General features: G+C 56.2%; 1 protein-coding gene across 2 annotated transcripts; it reads right to left on the bottom strand.

Moving 5' to 3' along the window:
* Positions 1-2,766: 2,766 nt before the first annotated feature.
* SLC5A9 (solute carrier family 5 member 9) lies at positions 2,767-20,460 on the bottom strand. Of its 2 annotated transcripts, XM_051982719.1 has the most exons (15): positions 20,079-20,460; positions 17,487-17,686; positions 16,838-16,909; positions 13,379-13,483; positions 12,255-12,419; positions 11,761-11,866; positions 11,252-11,332; positions 10,796-11,001; positions 10,265-10,400; positions 9,017-9,124; positions 7,766-7,916; positions 6,876-7,044; positions 6,349-6,564; positions 5,533-5,695; positions 2,767-4,714 (listed from the first exon to the last, which is right to left on the bottom strand). In XM_051982719.1, exons 2-15 carry the CDS (start codon positions 17,607-17,609, stop codon positions 4,506-4,508), a joined length of 2,010 nt encoding a protein of 669 aa, XP_051838679.1. In that variant the 5' UTR covers positions 17,610-17,686; positions 20,079-20,460; the 3' UTR covers positions 2,767-4,505. The 2 variants fall into 2 exon arrangements, with proteins under 2 accessions (XP_051838679.1, XP_051838680.1); XM_051982720.1 differs by lacking the exon at positions 20,079-20,460 and having other exon boundaries at positions 17,487-19,438.
* Positions 20,461-24,319: the final 3,859 nt, after the last annotated feature.

Here is a 24,319-nt window from a genome sequence, read left to right as displayed (position 1 = left end):
GCCTGGGCTTCTCGGCCCGAGGCTGGGGGACGTCGCCAAACAGAGATGGAGGAAGCACAGCCCGGGGCGCAGCGCCCACCCGGCTCCCGAGCCCGCAGCGACCCCGCTTGTCATCGGGGGCTCCTGACTCCCAGCCCAGGGCTCTTTCCCCTCCCACCCTCCGCCCGACGCTGAGCTTCCGGCTAACGGTTCTGGGTTTCGGGATGTCCCTGACCCTGGTCTCGGCTGCCCTCAGGGAGCTCCTCGTCCGACTGGGGGTAAGGAGCGAGGAGCCAGACGGCGGCTTCTTGGTCCCGCAGGCCCCGACTTTGGGCAGGGTTGGAACACGGCGGCGCCGGGCGGGAAGGCTGGGGGGAGGGGGCAGTCCCTTCCCCACCCCGAGGGAACGGAGCCATGGCTAACCGCACTGACAGCGGTGATTCCCGCATTCCCACCAAGTGACGGAGCTCCGACCTACCTCAGCTGCCTGGTCCTCACAACCGCGTGGGGGAAGGGCTGCCATCAGCACCCACAAAGCTGGGGCCACAGACTCCCTGAGGCCGGTACCGAGGCGGGCGCCCCTGCCGTTCCTCCTGCGCTCTCCCCTGGGCGGCCGCGAGTGACCAGCCCATGGCCGCCTCAGAGCCTCCGGCCGGGCCCTCGCCGCCTGTGTGACCCGGGATAGCGGCTCTCCCCGGGCCACAGGCTCCCGCCCTGAGCCGAGGCACCGAGCTGGAGGACTCCTGACTTGCTTTGGTCCGGACGACAGGAAGATCAGCGCCAAGAAACTCCCAGCAGCCTCCGGGGGAGGTGGGCCCTTTGACCAAGTCAGGTGGGCCTGCGGCCTGAGTTCCTCCGAGGGAGAACACCTGGGGCGAGTCTGGGCTGATCTTTAATAAACGTTTCCCTTGGGAAATATCCCCTCTCTTTATGGCATGGAAGCCCTGCTGGCCACGCCTGGGAGCTGGCTGTGCCCTCCCCCCCCTTCTCCTGTGCCCTGGGCATCTGGGGGCTCCAGCCCAGCCCGACCCCTCCCAGCCAACACTCCGACTTCTTTAGCCGATCACCTGAAGCATACAGCAAGCTCCTAATTAGAGCACTCAATCAATAAACATTTATTAAGCGCCAGATGTTTACTGGATGCCAGGCAGAAGGCTAAGTGCTGGGATACAAATATCAAAGCTAAACAGGCCCTGCCCCAGGGAGCTGCCATTCTCAAAGGGGAGACAAGCTACAAAGTATATACAAGAAACATTGGGAAGAAGGCAAAAGCCAGGTGGAGACAGTCCTGGCCTGGGGGGACTAGCAAAGGCTCTGCTGGGAGGTGGGGTCTGGTCTGAATCTTGTAGGGAACCAGGACCTTATCTACGAAGAAGGAGCCCCTCTGCTCTCAATGGATGCAGCGATCTAGCCGGCCCCCTTCTCCACAGCCAACACTTTTAACAACATTATACCGGCATCCTGCTATTAATATAAATCAAAAGGAACTCAGTTTCCCCCTTTGTAAAATGAGGGGGACTGGATTAGGTATTCTCGAATGTTCTTTCCAGGGGGGATATTTAAGGCTCTAAGTTTTCTCTCATTTTCTCCTGCCTCCTGCCAGAGTTCAGGCGAAGCAAATGGTTGAAGAGGAACGGGGTCTTTAAGTAGAAAGCGCAGATTCACCACCGATGGCCTTGTTCTTGGCAGACCTCAGGCCTCTGCACCCCCTCACAGCTCAGGCACAACCCCCCTCACATGTACCTCCCCACTTGCAGGGTCTTTGTTCTGACCCCTCATAGCAAATCCCTCAAGGCTTTCCTGCCTTCCGGAGGCCCAAGGATTAACCCTAAGGAATGGGCTGCCTCAAGAGCCCCTGTCCCTGGAGGTTTTCCAGCTGCTGCTAAAAGACCTGGGAGGTTCTTGTTCTGAGACGATGGACCCGGTGCTTTCTGGGGCTTCATCCTCCTCTGAGAGTCTAGGACTCAGTCGTTCAACAATCCTAAGAAAAGACTGGGGGGAAGGGGGGATAAAATATCCCCATATGTTCCATTCAGAAGGATGAACGGCCCTTCCAGAAGGGACGGGAAATGGGGGAAGCCACTCATGAAGCTCTGGCTAAATGCAGAGAGAGCCCTGAACTCCCAGGGGCAGACCAAGGCGACGATTGCAATTCCAGCCTCAGACACTGGCTGAGTGACCCTGGGCAAGTAATTTAACCTTGGTTGTCTCAAAAAAAGTGACAAATCATAGCCCCTAGCCTCCTAGGACTTACATTGTTATATGGACATAAGCAAGTATGATGTGGAGCCAAAAGTGAAGGGGAGAGAGGGAGCGGTCCAGGCAAGAACCGAGGCAATTGAAGGAGGGGATCAACTTTAACCGGAAGAGCAATACCTGGAGGCAGTGGCGCTGACTGGGCACTGAGATGGAATGAGCTTCAGCCAAACCAACTGGCTTTAGGAGGAAGAGATAGTGAGTGGCTTATACCCCTGATTTCATTTAAAAACAATTATTAACATTCATTTTTTAAAATCTGAGGTGTAAATTCTCTCCCTCCCTACATATGGAGAAGACAAACAATTCAACATAAATTATACATTATAGTCCAGCAAAACATCGCCATAGTAGTCACGTTGTAAAAGAAAACCCCGAGAAAAATAAAGTTTAAAAAAGTCTGCTTCCATCTGCTTCCAGATGCTATCAGTTCTTCCTCAAAGGGAAGGAAAGCATTTTTCCTAAGTCCTTCTAAGCTGGCTTGGCTCATTTTACTGCAGAGAATAGTTATGTCATTCACAAATTATCGTCTTTCTTTTTTATTAAAAGGTTTTATTTTTAAAACATATGCCTGGATCATTTTTCACTACTGACCCTTGCAAAACCTTGTGTTCCTAATTTCCTCCCCCTTTTCCCCACCCCCTGCCCTAGATGGCAAGTAATCCAATATATGTTAAACAGGAGAGAAATCTATGTTAAATCCAATATATGCATACAGGTTTATACAATCATTGTGCTGCACAAAAAAACAAAACAAAACAGAAAAATAAAACAAAACAAAACAAAAAAAAAAAAACAAATCAAGTAGGGAAAATGAGAAAGGAAATAAAATGTAAGTGAACAGCAACAAAAAGAGTGAGAATGCTCTGTTGTGAACCACACTCAGTTCCCACAATCCTCTCTTGGGTTACAGCTGGTTCTCTCCATCACTGAACAGTTGGAGCTGGTCTGAATCATCTCATTGTTGAAGAGAGCCACGTCCATCAGAACTGATCATCGTATAATCCTGTTGCTGCCGTGTTCAAGATCACGTTTCCACATTGCCGTTACTTTGTACACAGCACATTTCACTGTGCATCAGCCCATGGACGGTTTTCCAGGTTTTTCTGAGCGTATCCTGCTCATCATAATTACACATCATAATTTATTCAGCTGTTCCCCAATCGAAGAGTGTCCCCTCCATTTCCAATGAAAAGAATGACAAATCTCTCCCTTTGGGGCCTTTTCCTTTTTTTCACCTTTCTGGCTAGCGGAGGTATTGCTGGTCAAAGGGCAGACATGGCTTTATAGCCCTTTGGGCCTGTGTTTACTTCCTCTCCAAAACAGCTGGATCAGGTCACAACTGGAGAGTTCTTTCTAAGAATGGGAAACATCGGGAGTGAAGGTCTCAGGAAGGGATGGGACATGAGGAGACAAGGGTTTGGCCAGAGGCGGGCGGCCTGAATAAAACGGAGAGGCGAGACTGCTTACCTCACACTAGGGCAGAGTCTGGATTTCAGTCCTTAAGAGTGGGAGCCACTGAGTGGAAAAGCACCATTGTCACAACAGAGCAGGGCAAAGCTGTCGGGGCCCAGGAAGGGATGGAGGCAGGAGTTTGAAAGGGAGGGACACATAGAACCCGGTGAGCATCTTCCCAGCCCCGGTCTCCAGGCTCCCGGCAGGCCTCAGGGCCCTCCTGGGGTGAGGAGATGATAGGCGAGGACCTGGCGAAAGGAGGAGAGAAGGGAGCAGCTTCCCTGGTCCAGGCCCGTGATGGCAGCTTCCCTGGCCCAGGCCCACGACGGCTGGCTCGGGGCAGTCTGGAAGACTGGGAGCACTGCTGGGAGAGACCAGCCCTCCGACTCGCTCTCTGGTCCTCGGGAAGTCACTTTTCCTCTCTGAGATTCCGCTTCCTCATCTGTGAGGTGAGGATGGCAATCCTGTCCCTCCCTCCCTCACTGGGCCACGGGAGGAAAGAGCTTCTAAACCCGGAAGGGCCACAGGAGGGAGGGAGCAGGGAAGCACTTTTGTCCGAGATCGCACACGGCCAGGAGGACGCGGACGAAACTTCGAGCCCAAGCCTGGGGTCGTGTCCAGTGGCCGCCACTCACCAGGGCAGGGGGAGGTGGTTGGGGACCGGCTGAGGTGGGCCCACGTCCCGGCCGGCCCTGACTGACCTTCCGTGATGACCTCGGCCCCCTTTCAGGGGCTCCCTCCACAACTCCCGACGCCGACCTTGCAGGCAGTTTGCTACCAGATGGTTGGTCCCTCCCAGACCGATGGGGGCCCACCTAGGCAAAGTAGCCCCAGAGGAAGATGTTGACGGCAAGTAGAAAGATGGCGTTGATGTCACAAACGAGCCTCCACAGTGGCGTTTCCTCGATGCTTGTTAACTTTCTTTCCATCGCGGCCTTCTCTGCGGGACTCAGGACGGGGGCGGGAGCGGAAGAAAGTCCACAGAACCAGAAATAAAACTTCTGCCAGCAGGACTGGGTCGGGGCTGGGGAGGAGAGAGACCCAGGCAAAGAAGAGTGAGGAGACGGGCAAGGGTGGCTACCCCTCGTTTCCTGGGCCCAGGTCGGGCACCGACCTTCAGGGACACAGAAGTACGGGTCTAGATGTCCTGTGTCCGTCCATCGCCCTTCCTGGGGCCTTCATACCGACTGGCCGCCATGTCCCAGCTCTCTCCTACAACCCCTGGTTGGGACCAACTCAGGAGCACCTTCCCCAGGAAGCCTTGGCTTTGTTAAGGGTCATCCTAGATGGTCACTGAGGTCCTTCCAACTCTCAGCCTGTGATCCTAGATCTGCCATCTCCCCCATCACAACCACTAGTGTCCCCCCAAAATGACTTTTATCCTCATTCTGTGTTACACACACACACACACACACACACGGCAGCTGTGTGTGCAGATATTATATATTTACATAGTCTATGTACGTCTGGATATACATGTTTGTCTCCCCCCCCCATTAGAACGTAAGCCCCTTGAAGGCAGGGACTGTTTCACTTTGGTCTCGCATCTCGGGCACTTAATATGGTGCCGGGCACCCGAGAAATACTTATTGACGCTAGAGGGTTCCAGTCATGGATTGTTTCCTGTGAACTCGCTGCCCTCAGTCCTGTTTCCTTCCTCATGTAGCATCTGCTCGCTGTGGTGTCTACACTGTCAGGGGCAGTTGCGAGGCTGAGGGAGGCCTCCTAGGGAGGCTTGAGCTGAGCCCGGCCCAGTACAGGGCGACCCTCGCAGCCATGGAGCTTCTCCTGGGCCGTCTCTCATGGGGGGGGGGGGCTGCCCCCATCCCCCACCCAGCTCACCTGGGCACTCCTCCTTAAGGGCATCGCCCTCCCACACGAGCTCTTCTGCCCGACTGTCCGGGGCCGACCGCTCTGCCTCCCGACCCCCGGCTGGGTGCCCGTGGTAGTGCCCGTCCAGGTCCGGAGCCCTGCGGTGTCGGGTCCACCAGGTCAGGGGGATGAGCTGGAGGGAGAGAACGCAGACTTCCAGGCAGAGGCCAAGGGGAGGGGCTGGGGCCGGGGCAGGCTCCCTGCTTAGGGGCCACAGGCCGGGGGAGCCCCGAGCACCCAGTCAGGTTTGTCTGGCTCGGCCTGGGATGCCGCAGGAATGCCTTGCATTCATTCATAGCTCATCGGCCATTCATTTTCAGGCCCCCGCCCCTGATATCCCCTGTTCTCAGGCCCCTGTCAGCCCTTCCACCTTCTGTTCTAGAGCATTTCTCAAGCCTTGACATCCCCAGTTCTAGAGTCCCTCCTACCCCTGACATTCCCTGTTCTAGAGCCCCTCCTATCTCTAACATCCCCATTCTAGCTCCCTCTCAACTCTGACATCCCCCATTCTAGCTCCCTCTCAGCTCTGACATCCCCCATTCTAGCTCCCTCTCAGCTCTGACATCCCCCATTCTAGCTCCCTCTCAGCTCTGCCATCCCTCTCAGGGGACATCCCCGTCCCTGTACCTCTGCTCCTCTCCATGGTGCTGACCACCCAGAGCTGACAGGGTCTCTGGCCGCCCCCAGCCTGGGGCTCTAACTCTACAAGGAGCCAGGTTCTGTTGCCCGGTGGGAGGCCCCGTACGTGGCAGAGCCGGGCATGGGACCCCCCGGGGGAGCACCTACCTTCTCCTCGGGGATGGGGGGCGTGCAGAGGCTGACCGCCAGGATGACCAGGGCCGTGAGGCCGAAGAGCAGCAGGGCGAAGTAGAGGTAGTGCACGTCCCTGAGCACGGCGGGCCGGGCGTCGTGCTCCCCACACGAGGGGGCCCCGTACGAGAACTCCAGGACCATCCGGACGGCGCCGACCACCAGGCCGAAGACCAGGCCCCAGAAGGCCCCCTGTAGAGACAGGGAAATCAGGACCCCGGGGGCCCGGACAGATCCCAGTGTGAGAGGGCCCAGAGAAGGCTGGGGCCTAGATTTGGATTCTGGATCAGAGTCCCGGGTTTTGTGACCACCGGCCCTGTGTTATAGGGGCCAGAAGGGGGGGTCTCGCTTCCCTTGGTGAGGGACCAGCAGGGTTTGGGGCAAGGCCTCGTGTGACCCCGAATCCGGCCCTTGTCCAGGGGCGCCGCCCCCCACAGCACTAACCCCGTCACGTTTCATAGAAACCCCTCGGCTCCCGACCCTTCCCCACACCGGACACTCACGGGCTCTGTGACCCGGTGGCAGAAGATGGCCAGGAGGAAGAGCGCCGTGATGGGGGGCGCCAGGTAGCTGGTGACCGACTGGATGTAGTCGAAGAGCTGCCCGCTGTTGGCGCTCTGGATGATGGGGATCCAGACTATGCTGATGACCACCAAGAGCACGATGAACACCCTGTGGGGAGGGGGCCGTGGATGGCCTCAGACGGAGCTCCGGGCAGGCCCCAGGGACTGTGGGGGAAGGGCCTCTCCCCCTCCCCTCCCCCCTGCAAGGTAGGAAATGTGGGTTCTAGGTCTAGCTCCGCCCCTAACCTGCCACATGACCTGAGAAGGCTCTGGTTCCCTCTCTTTAAAATGGGAGGTTTAGGCCAGATGGTCTCCAAGGTCCCTCCAAATTCTGGGATCCTCGTTCTAGGGCTCTCCCGACCTCTGCATCCTCTGTCCTAAGGCCCTCCCAGTCCGGGCCTTCCCTTCTCCAGTTCCCTCCCAGCTCTCCCCCAGGGGTGACAGCGGCCGTCCTCCAACCACAGCCGGGCTCACTCAGGAGGCCTGTGCCCCGATCCCGGCTGTTCTGCCCCCTTGGCCCCCATTCTGACCCTGAGCCGCCTTCCTTCCGCTTCAGGGATGGGGTCCCCCTGCTGGGACAGACCAGGTAACATGCAGGGTCAGAGACGTTGGCCGGATTCAGAGAAAACCTGGCCCTCGGGACCCTGTTCTCTCCCTCTCCCTGCTGGGCACAAGAGCCCAGGGGGCTGGGACAGGGAGGGGGGAGCGTGGGAGCCCAGGGGGCTGGGACAGGGAGGGGGGAGTGTGGGAGCCCAGGGGGCTGGGGCAGGGGAAGGGGGCGCGAGATCCCAGGGGCCTGGGGGGGGCCCGAGACGGGGGGCCGCCAGCACCTGCCCACCACCATCAGCTCGCGCTCGGTGGCCTCCCGGCGGAAGCGCTGCCAGATGTCGATGGCGAAGAGCGTGCTGCTGCTGTTGAAGATGGAGGTGAGCGAGCTCATGAGGGCAGCCATGATGACGGCGATCATCAGCCCGCGGAGCCCTGTGGGGAGAGAGGAGGCTTTGGGGGCCGCACCGGGCGGGCTGGGGGCCGGGCCCCACAGCAAGCTGCCTCCGAACGCCCCTCGGGCCGGGGAGCAAGCAGCGATGGCAGCCTGGGCTATAGCATCAGCCGGGGCCAGGGGCATCTGAACGCCCCTCGGGCCAGGGAGCCCTCCAGGACTGGCCAGGGAGTGAGCAGCGATGGTAGCCATGGGCCAGGGCACCAGCCGGGCAGAGATCAGGGCCCTTGTTTTATATACCAGACACACCGAGGTCCCGAGGAGGGAAGGGATTTGCCTAAAGTCCCGTAGTGACCCGGGCAGGGAGGCAGCCCCCGAGCATTTAAGTGCCTACTAAGTGCCAGGCCTGGGCGAAGGGCCCCCGAGCATTTAAGTGCCTACTAAGTGCCAGGCCTGGGCGAAGGGCCCCCGAGCATTTAAGTGCCTACTAAGTGCCAGGCCTGGGCGAAGGCCCCCGAGCATTTAAGTGCCTACTAAGTGCCAGGCCTGGGCGAAGGGCCCCCGAGCATTTAAGTGCCTACTAAGTGCCAGGCCTGGGCGAAGGGCCCCCGAGCATTTAAGAGCCTACTAAGTGCCAGGCCTGGGCGAAGGGCCCCCGAGCATTTAAGTGCCTACTAAGTGCCAGGCCTGGGCGAAGGGCCCCCGAGCATTTAAGAGCCTACTAAGTGCCAGGCCTGGGCGAAGGGCTGGGGTTACAGGGGTGTAAGATAATGTGGCACCGCCCCCCCCCCACCAGAGTCTTAACTGGGGAGAGTCAGCTGGGACTTTGTCCGAGGGCGGACAATTTAGAGGGTGCTGTCCACACCTGAGGGGAGGGGCTGCTTCTTCCTCGTGGCAGGGGCAGAGACAGGAGCCCACGCTGCTCACCTGTGCTCACTTAGCCCTGCCCTGGAGACAATAGCATCCAAGCTTGGAGGCCATAGTTTGGGGAGTCCCAGGGGCAATTCCTCGCCTCCCCCAATGCTTCCCCGGCTAACCCCCTCTTCCACTTACCCCCCCAGGTTTCTAGCCACGGCCTCTCCCCTGCCCCCCTCCTACGCCCCCCGGTGCCCCCAGGCCCAAGGGCCGGGCGAGAACTCACCCACAGGCATGAGCTCCATCACCAACTTGGGGTACGCGATGTTAGAGCAGCCCACTCGGGCGCCACAGACGGCCTGGCAGATGTCGGGGTCCACACAGCCGACCACATCTGGAAAAGGGGAGTCAGGCTGACCCCACCCTGAGCATCCCCCCAGGGGGACCCCCACCCGCAGGATGCTGGAGGCCGGACGGGCCAGGCCTGCACCGGGGGGCAGACGGGTCTGTGCTGTGGGGAGAGGGGGAGCCCCGGCCCAAGCCCTCCTCTGCGGGCCATCCAGAGCCTTTGGGCTCTGTGAAAATGGGCGCTGCAGGGGAAGCAGCTAAGGGGTCCTTGTCGGTCATCGCAGCCTGGGGAGAACTCTGCAGCTCAGAGCTGGGAGGGGGCTTAGAACCGGGGCTGTCAGAGCTGGGAGGGGGCTTAGAACCGGGGCTGTCAGAGCTGGGAGGGGGCTTAGAACGGGAGCTGTCAGAGCTGGGAGGGGGCTTAGAACCGGGGCTGTCAGAGCTCGGAGGGGGCTTAGAACCGGGGCTGTCAGAGCTGGGAGGGGGCTTAGAACGGGAGCTGTCAGAGCTGGGAGGGGGCTTAGAACCGGGGCTGTCAGAGCTGGGAGGGGGCTTAGAACGGGGGCTGTCAGAGCTGGGAGGGGGCTTAGAACGGGGCTGTCAGAGCTGGGAGGAGGTTCCGGGCCTGGGGCTCAGCTGGCTCCCTCCCAGCCCCTCCAGGACCCTTCCCCGGAGAATCCCTGCCCATCCTCCCAATGTCAGCCCCCCATGGTTCCTGTGGGCAGCCTCCTCCGGCCTGGGGGGTTCTGGTCCCATGGTGTCTTGCTCCTTTCCCCATCCTTGCAGACATTAAACTGAGCAGGGTCAGGGTCTTATGCAAGCTTTGTGCTGCCCCCTCCCCCAGCCTTCTGCACACAGAAGGGGCTTAATCATTGCTGGCTAACCCGGATTGCGGCCAGAATCCCGGTGTCCCGCTCCCTGCAGGGCTCTCTCCGCTCCCCACAGGAGGCACCCGCAGAGAGGGGCGGGGCTAGGCCTAGAACCGGGGCCCCGCCCGGGGGAGGGACACCAGGGAGGGGGGAGGGGGCCGCAGGGCAGGGCAGGTTCCGGCTGTCCCCAGGGCCAGGCTGCCCCGGCTCCCCATGGCCAGCAGCTCGGGCCCTTGTGAGGGAAGGCCTCGGGGCTCTCGCTCCCTGGGGGCCTCTGGTCCCGCCCCTCTCGCTCACCCCGACGCCTCGGGCCGTACCTGGGTAGAGCGCGCGGCTGATCATGCCGGGCATGACGATGAAGAACATGGGCAGGATTTTCAGGTAGCCGCCCAGCACCGAGCCGCCCTTGGCGTGGGACAGGTTCTTGGCGGACAGGGATCTCTGCACAATCACCTGGGGGAGATGGGGGAGGGGCAGGGCTCGCGGAGGGCCGGGGACCGGGGCTGGCCGCGCCCCACAGCCCCCACGTCGCCGCGTCAGCAGAGGCTCCGCCCGGGCACAGACTCGGCCCAGACTGGCTGCGCCCGGCTCGCCTGGCGTGTGCCAGCCCCGGGGGCTGCAGGGAGACGGAAATAGCCGGTGACAGATGAGGGACCAGCCTCCCGGTCACTGACTCGGGCTCCTCCCGCAGGGCACGTGGGGGGAGCTGCGCGGGGCGCCCCCACCGCCAGGGGGCGCCCGCATTATCTCACGTGGCCAGCATCACTGCGGCTGGCACTGAGCATAGGCCTTCCGCCAGGTGGGCACCGAGCCCGGCGCCCCCTCGGGGCGGGGAGGAGGCCACGTACCTGGTCCGTGCACCAGCACCACGTGGCCAGCACCGTGAGCCCGAAGATGAGGCCGGGCCACGGGATGTCCCCGGTCACGGGGTCCCGGAACAGGTGGAAGGCGTCGGGCCTCGGCAGGTGGCAGGTGGTGTTGGGCACCGTGACGTTGGCAATGGCGGCGCTGTACTTCTCCTGCAGGCCCGGGTACCAGCCCACCTCCTTAAACCCTGCAAACCCAGAGCCGCTGCTCCATGGTTGACGGGGCCCCGAGGGGAAACCCCCCCCTGCCCTCCCCAGCACCCACCAGGCCCCGCCCCCAGGACCCACCAGGCTCCGCCCCCAGCACCACCAGGCCCCTCCCTCAGCATTCACCAGGCCCCGCCCCCAGCACCCACCAGGCCCCGCCCCCAGCACTCACCAGGCCCCGCCCCCAGGACCCACCAGGCCCCGCCTCCAGCACCCGCCCTCCCCACTCACCCAAGAACATGAGGACCAGGGCTCCCCCCACCATGATGAGCGTCTGCAGAGCGTCCGTGTAGATGACAGCAGTCAGGCCCCCTGGGGAGAGAGCCGCAGGGACCAGTCCCCCAGTCAGGTTGGGCCGGCTCCTACGCGCCCCCCGGAGGCGGCTGTCGCCACTACGTCTCCCTCCTCTAGGCGGGGCCCCTCGCCATCTTCATCCCCGTCTCTGTCCAGGTCTCTGTCCGTCCCCTCTGCTTCTCCATCTTTGATTCTCTGCCTCTGTGTCCGTCCACCTGACTCCGCGTAGCTCTGTCCCAGGCTGTCCTTGTCTATCTCCTTCTCTCCATTCTCTTCCTCCCTCCCTCCCCCTCTCCCTTCCTTTTCCATCTATCTGCCTCTGTCTGTTTCTCTGTCTCTTTCTCTCTCCCTCCTTCCCTCCTTCTTTCCCTCCCTTCTTTCTCCTCCTCTGGCCCCTCCTCATTGACTCCCCCTGGGTGTCCACTCCCGGCTCCCGGGGCCATTACCGGCGATAGTGTAGACGGCCGTCACGATGAGTAAGATGATAGTGGAGAGGTAGAGATCCCAGCCCAAGGACACCTGGATGAACAGGGCTCCCGAGAAGATGTCAGTCTGCGGGGAGAGGAGCCAGGGTGGGGGTGGGGGTGGGGGGGAAAGGTGAGGGTCCCCTCCCCCACCAGCACAGGCACTCCCGGCTCTACCCCTCCCTCCCGCTCTCGCAGGGGCCTTGGCTCGGCCACAGGGGAGAAAGGAGCCGAGGGGAGCTGGCCGGGGCTCGGGTGCTGCACACGTCACTGACGCTGAGTCCCTAAGTAACTCGGGTCTCCTCAGGCCTCGGGCCGTGATCCTCCCCTGCCTCCCTCAGGGGTGAAGAAGCCCAAAGGAGGTCAATGGCGGGAAGGCCCGGGTATGAGTACCCTCCCCCCCCCCCAGTGCCCAGCAGTGTGCGCTCGGGGGAATGGAACCCCAGGGCAGCCTCCTGAGCAGGACCTCTACCCACCGAAATCTTGGTGAAGATGTACAGGACCAGGGACAGGACGGACATGTACACTTGGATCCTCTGGCCCCCAAATCGCTTCTTCAGGTACTCGGGCATGGTGACGACGCCCGCCGCGATGTAGACCGGGACAAAGACCCAGCCCAGAGCGATGAGCAGCCAGGTGGCCTGGGCAAAGGAAGGGGATGTGTGGGGGGGAGCCAGAGCTCTCCCTTGGTGGACCCTAGACGGGGGCGAAGAAGCTGGCGGCCTCCAGCGGAGGCCTCGGGGGCTGTTGGCCCGGAAGTCAGGCCCCCTAGGCCGGGAGTTTGGATTCTGCCGCCAGCTTTCTGGGTCATCTTGGGGAGGTTACGCCCCTACTCTGTGCCTCAGTTTCTCCACTGATAAAAAGGGAGGGACAGACAGTTTCTGAATTTCCTCAGAGCTCGACATTCATGGATCCATTTCCCATGTTCTAAATAGACCTAGAGTTTTGAGAGAAATGATCCTTTCTCGTTTATACTAATAATCGATTCCTATTGAGGGGAGCCCGGCCTTTTCCTCTTCCTCTTTCTCTATTCTCTGCTAGGTCAAATCAGTCCCTGAAGAAGAGGGATTGGATTTAACATTCGCCTCGATTTTGCTGAGACCCCTCGGATTGGGAAGCCCATCGGGTTCTACGCGGGCTTGGGTGAGGGCTAGATCCTTTGCCTAGATTGCCTGGGCTAGGAGTGAGACATGAGCAAGTCACATCCCCAGCCTCTCATTAGAATAGATCCACCTCATTATAATATTCACGCCTCTCACTAACTGTTAGCCAATCAGAATGGATCACCACCTGTTGGGAACGCCCACTCTTCCAAGGGCGTGTAAGCATCAAGAGGCTAGCAGGAGCGAGCTTTGGTTCCCAAGCAACGGCCAAATCACCATGCTTTTATTAATAATTCTCCAGCCATAATTAATGAAATGCTTAATTATCCAGAAATTGTGACTCTTGAACTTTTCACAATCCAGTCTGTAGTAAATTAGGGAGGAAACTAGACACAGAGAAGCCCTCCCTGTCTCATTTAAACCTAGCCTGGCTTTGCTCCTGTTCCTGGATATCAGCCGGGACTAGGGATCCCTTGGGGGAGGGGGGCGGTACTCACATTCCACTCGAAGCCCCCCACAGCCAGGCCACCAGCGGCTCCCGTCCCCGCCAGGCCGATGAATAAGCCACTGCCCACATTGCTGGACATCAGAGAGGCACCAATCTGAAAGGAACGGGAGAGACCGGAGTGGGGCTGGAGCCAGGGCTTCTGGGTAACTAGATTTGGTCGGAGGGCCACCAACCCGATGAAGATCAGGGGGTCTTAGAGTCAATCTTCTGTACAAGGGATCAGAAGGGTTAGATCTAGAGACAGAAAGAGAAACAAAGGGAGACAGAGAGGGAAAGAGACAGCGAGTCTAGTTGTCTTGAGGATGATCAAATCCTGGACAAGAATCGAAAGTCCTTGGGACCATAGATGAGATTTTCAGGGATGTTAAAAGGAAAACAAGATTTTGCAAGTCGAGAAGATGGTGTCTGAGGTGCCCATTAATTTTCCCTATTAGAAGTAATCTTTGTCCCCCCTGAACTCCGAGACCACTGTTTGTACCTTCACAACAGCCCTCTTCTTCTGGCTTGTTCTAGAGATTTTATGTCTATTTTATCCCCTTGCCCAGATCACAGGCCCCTTGAGAGTAGACTCACAGAGTCTAATGGCAATCACTGAGCACTGAGTAGATGTTGTTTTTAAAAATGATATGTGGTCTACGAAATATGATTTGGAGTTTCGGACCCAAGCTTGAACAGGAGCAGCGTGCCCACAACAAGAGCCACTGAAAACATTTTGGGAAATGTGTTAATCTAATCAAATAGGTATAAACTAAAAAAGGAGAGAGAGAGAAATTTATCTGAATAGATCTGGCCAACCTGATATAAATCTATTTGTCTGTCTGTTGTTTATCCATTCTTCTTTCCATCCATTTTTCCTTCTATTTATTTTTATCTTCTGTGTTTCTCTCTATCCATTTCTTCTACTTATCCTTTTCATCTATCTATCCATCAACCTATCTATACATCTCTATGTTTATATTTATTATTTACCTAGCTATTTATCTCTCTATCCATTTATCTTTTCTCCCCATCCATGCATCAGTCTTGCGTATCTATTCATATCTAACTACACATGCATGTATATGCATGTATGTGTGTGTTATACACGTATGTATGTGCATGTATTATGTGTAGGTGTGTATGGTGCATGTGTGTTATGCATGTGTTTATGTTATATGTGTGTATGTATGTGTTGTGCATGTGTGTGTGCTTTCCATTAATCCATCTATGTATTTGTCTATCTGTGAACAAGAAAAAATGCAGTAGGAAGAATATCATGAGAAAAGCCCAGGGCTTCATGGGAAACAATACCCAACAGTACTAATAACAATTATTAGCAGTGATTCCTCTAGCTCCTCGAGGTTACACATTTCATCCCACTTCACGGCGAGACAACAATCAGACTCACACCCTCAGGTGTCCCAATGTTCAGTCTCGTGCTATCGAAAAAGGTGAATGATAAATGCTCCTACACGGAGGCGAATTTGACCTCCCAGAATTCACCTGCAATGTGGGGAGACGGTTTCATCCCTGGAAAATGGCTCCTGGAAGATTTATCTTCTTCAAAAGGGGCAGGGGAGGTAACCAGCATGGCCAAGTGAGCTTGGTTTGGATTTCCATTAATCAGCTTGCTATGATGGGAATGGCTTGTGTCCACAGAGAAAGGGGAGGTGACTGGTCAAAAGTAGGATGAGAGAGTGGGAAAGGCCCTTTGTTCTGAGAAGGCCAGGGGCAAGGCCTGGGGGAGGGTAGATGCATATACATACATATGCTTAATAAAATCTTACTGGGGCAGTTAGGTGTCGAAGTGGCTAGAGCACCAGCCCTAAAGTCAGGAGGAGCTGAGTTCAAATATGGCCTCAGACATTTTTAACACTTCCTAGCTAGGTGACCCTGGGCAAGTCACTTAACCCCAACTGTCTCCTCCTCCTCTTCCTCCTCCTCCTTCTCATTAAATATATAGATTTCTTTTAAAAAGAAATAAAATCTTACTGGTTGATTAGTCAACCTCGATTCAAATGCCACCTCTGATATTTATTAACCATATTAGTGGCTTAATAAGCATTTATTAAGCACCTATTTAGAGCGCCAGGCACTGTTCTAAACTTTGGGGATACAATCCAGCACAAAAGACAACACAAAACACGCACACACACACCCCAGAAGACAGAACAGCCCAGCTCTCGAGGAACGCACATATACAGGGGGAATCCACAAGCTAACACCTGGGCACAGGCTGCGGTGAGAGAATCACCAGAAGGAAGGCATCGGCTTTAAGGGACTGGCCAAGTGCCCTTACGCAGTCCCTTACGCAGTCCCTCTCTGCCTCGTTGGATTGCCGGGGCTTTACATGCGCAACGGCGGAGTTAGGCTAAATGATCTCTCAGGAACCTTCCGGGTGCAACCTCCAGGAGCCCAGGACTCCTATTTGTCTCGGGTTCAGGGAGGCTCTTGGTTCCTCGAGAACAAAATCGAGAGAGGGGACTAGACTCCAGGACCGTTAGTTGGCTGAAGGCCGGATGAAGGGGCTTGTCCTGAATGGTTCTGTGGCCGCCGGGAAGGAGATTCTGTGGCCGCCGGGAAGGAGATTCCGTGGCCGCTGGGAAGGAGACCTCCAGGGGGGTGCCCCAGGGATCCAGCTGCCTCCCTTAAGTTGAACCTTTTTTTTTTTAATCAATGATTAGGATAAAGACCAGCCGGCAAGCTCATCACACTTGGAGATGAACAAAGCTGGGAGATACAGCTAACCACTGGGCGGATGACAAGAGTCAGGATTTCAAGGGTCCCTGAGAGACGAGAGCCCCGGCCTGAGCCAGTAAGTTGAAATCCAACAGAATCAACAAAAGTCTTTGCCCTTGAGCTCAAAACAATCTCACAAGAATGAGGGAGGAGAGGTGTGGATAGCAGCAGTTGTTCTGTGAAAGATATGAGGGTGTTAGTGGGCCACAAGCTTAGTAAGGGTCAGGAGCAGGATGGAGCTGCCCCAAAAGCCAGTTCTAGGCGGGCAGAGCTCCTAGGACTTGGGCGGCGGACTGGCTGGACCACATCTGGAGCGCCGCGCTAAGCTGTGGGGGCTGTCTGGGAGGGAGGAGGGTGAGTGGGAAGGTCTGACTCGAGACCAGGCTGTCTGAGGATCAATGGAATCGGGGATCGTTAGCGGGTGTCCAATAGGAAAGGTCTGCCTGCTATCAGGGTGCTTGTTCAACGGATGCTGAGCCCCTGGAGCACCAGGTGGTGCAGCGGGCAGAGCCTCGGAGGCAGGAGGAGCTGAGTTCAAATCCAGCCTCAGACACTTTCACTTATTAGCTATGAGATCCTGAGCGAGTCATTTAATCGTGATTGCAACTTAAGCTGCAGACTGACCCTGCCCCTCTCCCCCGGCCCGGCGGGGTGGAGAAGGGGGGCTGCTGACACCCCAGATCCCAGGTCCCCCAGCCCGTCCCGCGCGCCCGCCGGGGATGTCACTTACCGGCCACCAGGTCATGGAGCGCCCGGCCAGGAAATAGCCGCCGACGGTGCTTCTGCTGGCGCGGAGGGAGGACTGCGAGGGAAGGAGCCCGGCTCAGCCGCCCCGCCCCCTCGGAGCTGCAGCTGAGCCGCCCCACGCCCCCTTCCCCCTCCCCCCCCAGCTCCCTCCCCGGCCTCCCGACCTCTCCTCCCCGGCCCTCAGCCCCCGCTAAAGAACCTGTTCTCAGGTTTTCATTTTGCGCTTTTTTGTCGCCACTTCTGCTCTTGAGCATCAAGGGGAGACCTTGCACCCCCTTCTCTTCCTCCTCCTTGCCTCCCCCAAAGTAGGGAGAAGGGGAAGCCCAGTAAGGGTTTGCTGACTGATTCTGAAAACTCCAACCAGTCCCTTCCTCCCTCCCGGCCTCAGTTTCTCTTTCTGGAAAGTGGGTCTGAGTTCTCTCTAGGGCTTTTCCCAACCCTGACTTTCTGTGCGCTGTCCCAAGACTGAGACCGAGTCTTCCCCACTTCCAAACCAGCGCCCTGAGAACCCCACGGGAGGGACTCCAGCTATGGAAGGGTGCAGTGGCCCTGGGTAGCCCCACCCCACCCCCCTTGCCTCAGATCTGCCTCTCCCCCCCTCCCATTCCCTGCGCTCAGGGGCCCGGGCTCACCCAGATCCCCACTGCCAGGACGAAGACAAAATAGAAGACCACCACCAAGATGTCATAGGTGTTAAGGACAGCCCTGGCCTCCTGGGGAGGCTCCGCCGGGGCCTCCCGAGCTCCTGCCTCCATCTCCCGCGGCCTCCGCTGGGGGTCAGGGCCAAGGTGGACTTTGAGGTGCACCTAAGCCAGCAGCCTTCATTCGGCCCCTGTAATCATTAATCAGTCCTGGCTGGGACGGAGAACGCTCAGGGTGGGGCCGGGCGTCCTGGATCCCAGCTCCCGCCAGCCAGAGTCCACCCTCCTCGGCCCGTAGGCAGCCCAAGGAGGAAGAGAGAACAAAAGGAAGAAAGAAGAGAAAGAGGGGGAGGAGGAAAAGAGAGGACGGGAGAAGAGAAGAGAAATAGGAGAAAGAGGGAGGAGGGAAGAGAAATGGAGAGAGGAGGAAAGAGGAGGAAGGCAGGAGAGAGGGAGCAAAGGGAAAGAGGAGGAGGAGAAGGTGAAAAGGAAAGGAAAAAATGAAAGGCAAGAAGAGAAAAAACAGAAAAGAGGAGAAGAGGAAGAAGGGAAGGGGAATAATGGAAGGAAAGGAGGAAGAAGAGAACAGAATAAAGAAGAGGAGAAAGGAGAAAGAAGAGAAGAGGAGGAAGAAGGGAAAGAGGACAAATAGAAGGGAGGAAGAAGAGAACAGAATAAAGAGGAGAAAGGAAAAAAAGGAAAAGAGGAGGACGAAGAGAAAGGGGGTGAATAGAAGAGGAATCAGAAGGGAGGAAAAAAGAGGAGGAAAGAAGGATCCCAAAGTCTTGCGAAAGGCAGATTAGTGGAAACAAACGATGAGCCCCAGAGGTGGGGTCTGCGGGTGGGGAATATTGCAGAGTATCTCAGGCGCAGTCAAGGCGCTGGTTGGTTTTGCAGAAGGTTTTTTGTTTATTTTTTATCTTTGTCTCAAAGACTTATTGGGTGTGAGGAGAGGGCATATTTTATTGAAATTAAGAAAAAGCTCACGTGCCATGAAAACAAAGGGGAAGGGCGCTAATGTTTGATCTGAGCCACGCCCCTCGGTTAAGTACCTACTGTGCGCCCAGTGACGCGCTGAGGCTTTCTGGAAGCTCTGGGGTAGAAGGAGTGAAGGACGAACAACAACAAGGGAGAAGGCGCATCTCTGCTGAGATCCTGAGCCCTTGGGAATTTACTGACGTTTAGGGCCCTGCTTGAATGAGTCAGGGACCCCCTCATGCTGTGCGGCGCCTCCGGAGAGGGGGCGGGGGTCTCTGTTCTGACTCCTGGCTCTGAATCTCTGGCCGCTCCCCTACTTGGGAGCTTCCTCGTGTAAATGGAGAGCCTGGATTAGACGGACGCCCGGAGTCCCAATTCGTCGTATCATCTGGGAACAAGGACTCCATTTCCTCAGTAGTCCAAGTCCCCTTTCCCTTTCTGTCAAACAGCATGGATGACCCCTCCCCCAGGCTCTCGAGGAATGAAGACCCAGCTGGCTGATGGACGGGGTGTGAATCTGAGTGGAGGGGAGTGGGGGGAGGAGCCCCTACACCCCCTGCTCAGCCAGGGCGGGTCCAGGTGCTAGGGAAAGGCCAGGCCATAAGTGTGAAGATGGAACCTCCGCCACTTCCAAGCCCTTAAGAAGCTGGAGCCTTTATAAAGTATGACAGGTTTTCTGTGATGGAACAGGAGCCTGCCCACTGGGGGGGGTGTTCTTGGGGGGAAAGCGGATGCTTTGAGTGCCCCCCCTTCCTAAATCCTTCCCCAAGTTGGGGAAGTCAGAGACCACCCACCCCATCCCTCTCCATTTCCTAAAGCTGGAAACAGGCCCAGAGAGGGAAAGTCACTCGCCCAGTGTCCCAGCAAATCTCCAATTAAGGATTCAGACATTAAAGGATCTTCTGACTCTAAACACACTTTAAGCAGATAAGGAGAAGTGGCTCACAAACCAGTCCCCCCCCAGACACAGACACACACACACACACACACACACACACACACACACACACACACACACCCCTCTCTCGGGCCCCACAGCTGGCTTTGCCACATTCACCTGGCATCTGCCCCAGGACCACAGTCCTCTGCGGGGACTAGCAGGGATGATGAGGGGCGCCCTTTCAGCACTCCCCAAGGCCCCAGCCAAGACTTCCAATCAGGGGCCGCAGGGGGTGGGCTTTGTAATCTGCAAGGTGGGATGGGGGGGAAGGGGAGGGAGCCAGCTTTTATTTCTGTTCTCCAGAATGGCTTTATTGAATACAGACAAGGAGGGAGGGAGCAGGTTCTTTAAGAGAGGCCCCTCTGGGCTTCTTCCCCCTACCCCCACCCCAGCATGAGCACCCCCTCCTAAAGGAACAACTGAAAAGGGGAGGAAAAAGAGACAGAGGGAGACAAGGGATGGGACCAGAGACAGAAACAGAGACAAAGAGAAATAGAGAGACAGACAGAGACAGAGATGGAAAATTAGAGAAGATTGGGTAGAGAGAGTGAATGAGCAAGTGAAATGGAGGAAGGAAGAGAAAGATGAGACGGAATAAGAGAGAGTCAGAGAAAGAAAAAGACCCCTCAATAAAGGGGAGAAAGGGGACCCCAGCCCCCTCCTACCTCCGGGATCCCAGTCGGGGCTCTTTCTACTCCTGAATTGTGTGTCTCTGGGGCCCTCGTCTGGGCAGGGCCTGGGGCTTCCTGAAGGGCACCTCTTGGGGCTGGGCCCTGGAAGTGTCAGCAGGACCAACCAGTGAAGGGGAGGAGGGAGGCCCATTCTGGTCCAACGAGTTCCCTTCTGCCGCCCTGGACCCGGCTTGGCAGGGCGTTCTGTGGGGCTGAGCCCGGGGTATCTCAGGGACTCCTCTCCCACACTGCCCTGGGATGTGCCAAGGGGAGGCGGTGGCCTTGGGAGAACTGCCAGGGAACACGGGGAACTGGTTCTGGGCCGGCTGGGGGGTAGATTGGGTCCTGAATGAAGGCAGGAGAGAAGGGCCCAGCTCCTACACACACACACACACACACACACACTCACACTCATACACACACTCACACACACTGTCACACACTTACACACACACACACACACACTGTCACACACTTACACACACACACACACACACACAGTCACACACTTACACACACACACACACACACACAGTGTCAGGACCAGCAAGATGGCTTTTCCCTGAGCTGGCCGAGGTCCTGGGAGGACTCCGTCCCCTTGGGCTCCTCCTCAGTCTTTCAGGCATCCCAGTGGGTGATGGCCGCCCCCTCCCCGGGATCCCGGCCCTCCCTCCGGCCCCATCTGCAGACAAACTCGCTCCTCACGGCCCACTGCTGTCTCCCTTATTTGAACCCCCCCATCCCCTCAGTGTCCCCTCTGGGGCCCCTTCCACTCCCTGGGAAGCAATACGCCTACTTCCCACTGAACTCCTTCCCCTCTGGCTGCTTCTACACCTGGTTTCCTCCTGGTGACAGCCCCCCCTCACCGCCCCACTCCCACCCCTGCTGCCCTATTAGCTCCCCAGTACTTCTCAGTCACTCCCCTCAACTCCCTCCACCCAGCAGGGGAGCCTCACGCAGAGGGGGAGGGCAGAGAATGGGACCAAAGTCCAGTTTCTTATAAAAACTGAAGAAGAGCAGGGCTGGGAGAAGCCGGAGAGGTGCGGGGTCTGGCCTCTGGGGCAGAAGGCCGAGGTCCTGCCAGGAGGAGATGCTGAGGCAGACACTGGTCTGTGGGTTCCAACCTTTTGTTATTTAGCTCCTGGTTTACTTCCCGCTAATCCTGAGGGGGAGAACCCCTCCCCAGCCCCTCTGTAGCTCCAGAACCTTCTGGACACAGAACCTCCCCCAGCCACCCTTTCCCTGCCAGGTATTTCCCCCTTTAGAAGGAAACCTCCTGAAAGGGAGGTAGACTTAGAGCTTGGTACATAGTAAGTGCCTAATAAATGTTCTTTCCTTCCTTCCTCACCTCCCTCTCTTCCTTTTTCAAAAACATGACAATAAACAAAGCCAGCCCAGCCTGGGAGCCTGAAGGGAATCATAATGTTGAACTGGAAGGAGCCGATCCCATCTTTTCATAAAAGAGATGAGGAAGGCCCACAGAAGGACCCTGCTCCGGGTCACGAAAGCAGAGAATGCAGCAGGAGGGGGCTCAGCTACACCCCATCCCGATCAATAGGAGAAAGGAAATAGCAGATTTTCTTTAAAAAAGAAAAATTGAGCATCTTGTGGCTGTGAACTAGAATTTAGCAGAGAAGAGGGATAATGACGTGGGCAAAGGTATGGAGGTGGGAAAGCAAGAACCCATTCAGGAAGGGGGAGGTGCTTGAAATACATAGTGGTAGAGTAATGGGTGGCCTTTGGATGGAGGCTGGAGGAAGTGTTGGAGAGGAGAGGAAGCCCACTCCAGGTGGTGCTCCAGATGAGAGCAGTGGGGGCTGAGCCAATCAACAGTGGGATGTTATAGAACACATGTCATTGAGATAGGCTCAGGTCCTGGGCCTTGTGTTTTCTGTTTGCGTGGTATTATCCTGAATCTTTCTAAAGCTCAGATCTATTCCCAGCATCGTCCTGCTCAGGAAGCTCCAATGGCTCCCCGTCACTCCCAGAACAAGACACCAGCCCCTCAGCTGCCCATTAAAAGCCCTTTAAAACCAAGGGCTAGTCTATCTATGCAGATTTAATAAATGTTACTTCTTTCCTTCCTCCCCCCTCCTTTCTCCTCTCCCTCCCTCCCTCCCTGTTTTTTCTTCTTCTCTCCCACTCTTTCTCTGCAGATTTCATAAACTTCCCATTACAGCCAAACTGACCTTGCTGCTCCCCTTCTGGAACATTCCCTATGCTACCTCGTCCCGGGTACGGACTCTCCCCAGTGCTTAGAATACACTCCCTGCTCATCTCTACCTCTTGGAATCCTCAGCTTCCTTCAAAGTTCAGTTGGGAAGGTGCTCTTCTAGACAGCCATTAGTGCTCCCTCCTTCACACTATCGTGTCTATGGTTGTCTGTTTAGCTGATTTATCCCTACTCCCCTCCCCACTAGAAAAGAAACAACCTGAAAACAGACACTAGTTATTTGGATAAGTCACTTAACCCTGCTTGCCATCTGTAAAGTGGGGATAATAACAGCAAGTACTTTCCAGAATGTAAGAATCAAATGAGATATCTGTTAAGTACTTAGCAGAGTGCCTGGCACATAGTAGGTACCAGGTAGGATTTGAATCCAGGTCCTCCAGACTCCAAGGCTAAAACATCTGCTACCATACGCAACAGGATAGGTAGTACCACCCATTCTAGACTAAGGATCACAGAAGGATCTGGAAGGAGCTTTAAAAATAATTCTAGTCCAATGTCTCCATTTTACAGAAAAGGGAACTTGAAGTCCAGCAACCTGCCCAAAATCACATGGTTGACCTTCTCTGAGTCTTAGTTTCCCCATCTGTAAAATAAACAAAATCCAGGAGCCAAGTTAAGGTTTGGACCTACTCCCTCTAACATTAAACGCGGTGGCTTCTTCACTACACAACATGGCTTCTTTTTAAAAAAGCTTTTTCTAGTTATACATGAATTTTTTTTTTTTTTTTTTTTTTTGGCTAAGGCAATTGGGGTTAAGTGACTTGCCCAGGATCACAAAGCTAGTACATTCATTTAAAAAACAAAACAAAAACATTTGCCTATGAATCATGTTGGGAGAGAAAAATCAGAACAAAAGGGAAAAATCATGAGAGAGGAAAAAACAGAAGAAAGGGGGGGGAAAGGACTGCCTTGGATCACTGAGAAGAACCGAGTCTAAACCACTTGATCATGTGGTTCCTGTGCTCCTTGCTCTTGTTGTTACAATGCGTTCCTGGTTCCGCTTGTTTCACTCAACATCAGCTCGGGTCAATCTTCCCAGGCCTTTCTAGAATCAGCCTGTTCACTTTTTATAGAACAACTTGGCTTCCTCCGTCCAGAGGACTAATGAGGTCCAGAGAGATTCGGGACTCGACAGGGTTACAGGAAGTGGACTGGATCGATCCCTCATGGCTGGTCAGAAAGGAAGGGGAGAGAGCAGGTGCAGCAACCACGGTCGTGGGCGATGCTGCTAACAGGAGGAGGGCATAGGCAGTCAGTGCAGGAGGGAGGAGGGGGTGAGGGCACCTGCAGCCAGCTGGGCATCAGGCACGGAACCTCCGCAGTCCCGGGGACCAGTTTCTATGTTGTATTCAGCAGAAGCCAAAGGGAGGCACAAATGAGATCTTAGTGGACAACCCCATTAGTACCCAGAACACCCATAGTGCCTGGGACTCAGGGACCAAAGGGGCTGCGTTTGAAGCTCTGTGACGATGATAAACAGCTAACAGCTATAGCCCTTCTAGGCAGTGATGGGTCAGAGCCAAGGGGCTGCTCAAAACTGCCTATTTAGCCAAGGACTCTTGTCTGTTGCTCCTTCTTTACCTCGGGCAAAAACCCCACCCAGTGTGATCGACAGCAGTGGCTAAGACACCCTGTTTCCTTTCCTGCATGAAAAGCTCCTTGTTTTCCTTTTATAATGTGCCACCTAGCCTCGCCCGCTAGCTAGGCCCCAAATTTCAGCCCATATTCTCCCAAACTTGCGCTCTGAAGAGACTTTTTAAAAAAACTATGACGTAAACATATAAACTTTTGTGATTATAAGAAAAGACCTTTGAATTCTTTCAGCCCATGACCCACGGCTCTCACACACTTCCGTAGGATGCTACAAAAATAATCTGCAAGGTTTTCCCCACAAGCTTCAGCTTGGGGAAAGTGCTTAGGAGCCTCTAGGTGGGAGTTAGAGCAGCTGTAAATGCACATCCCTTCTAGCCCGCAGGAAAGGTAAATGGCAAAGCTCTCCAAC

Source organism: Antechinus flavipes, chromosome 2 (assembly GCF_016432865.1).
Source record: "Antechinus flavipes isolate AdamAnt ecotype Samford, QLD, Australia chromosome 2, AdamAnt_v2, whole genome shotgun sequence".
Lineage (NCBI taxonomy): Eukaryota > Metazoa > Chordata > Mammalia > Dasyuromorphia > Dasyuridae > Antechinus > Antechinus flavipes.
Note: the sequence above shows the minus strand (reverse complement) of the source record. Positions and strands in the feature narration are given on the sequence as shown.

Bases quoted from the DNA above. Each gene is read 5' to 3' on its own strand.
- SLC5A9 (XM_051982719.1), bottom strand. From the start codon at position 17,609: ATGGAGGCAGGAGCTCGGGAGGCCCCGGCGGAGCCTCCCCAGGAGGCC. The intron at 5,696-6,348 runs GTAGGTGCTCCC...CTCTCCCTCCAG, and splicing joins CCCCCATCCCCGAGGAGAAG to CTCATCCCCCTGACCTGGTG. The intron at 4,715-5,532 runs GTGAGCTGGGTG...TCTCCTCCCCAG, and splicing joins CCTTAAGGAGGAGTGCCCAG to CCCCGACCCAGTCCTGCTGG.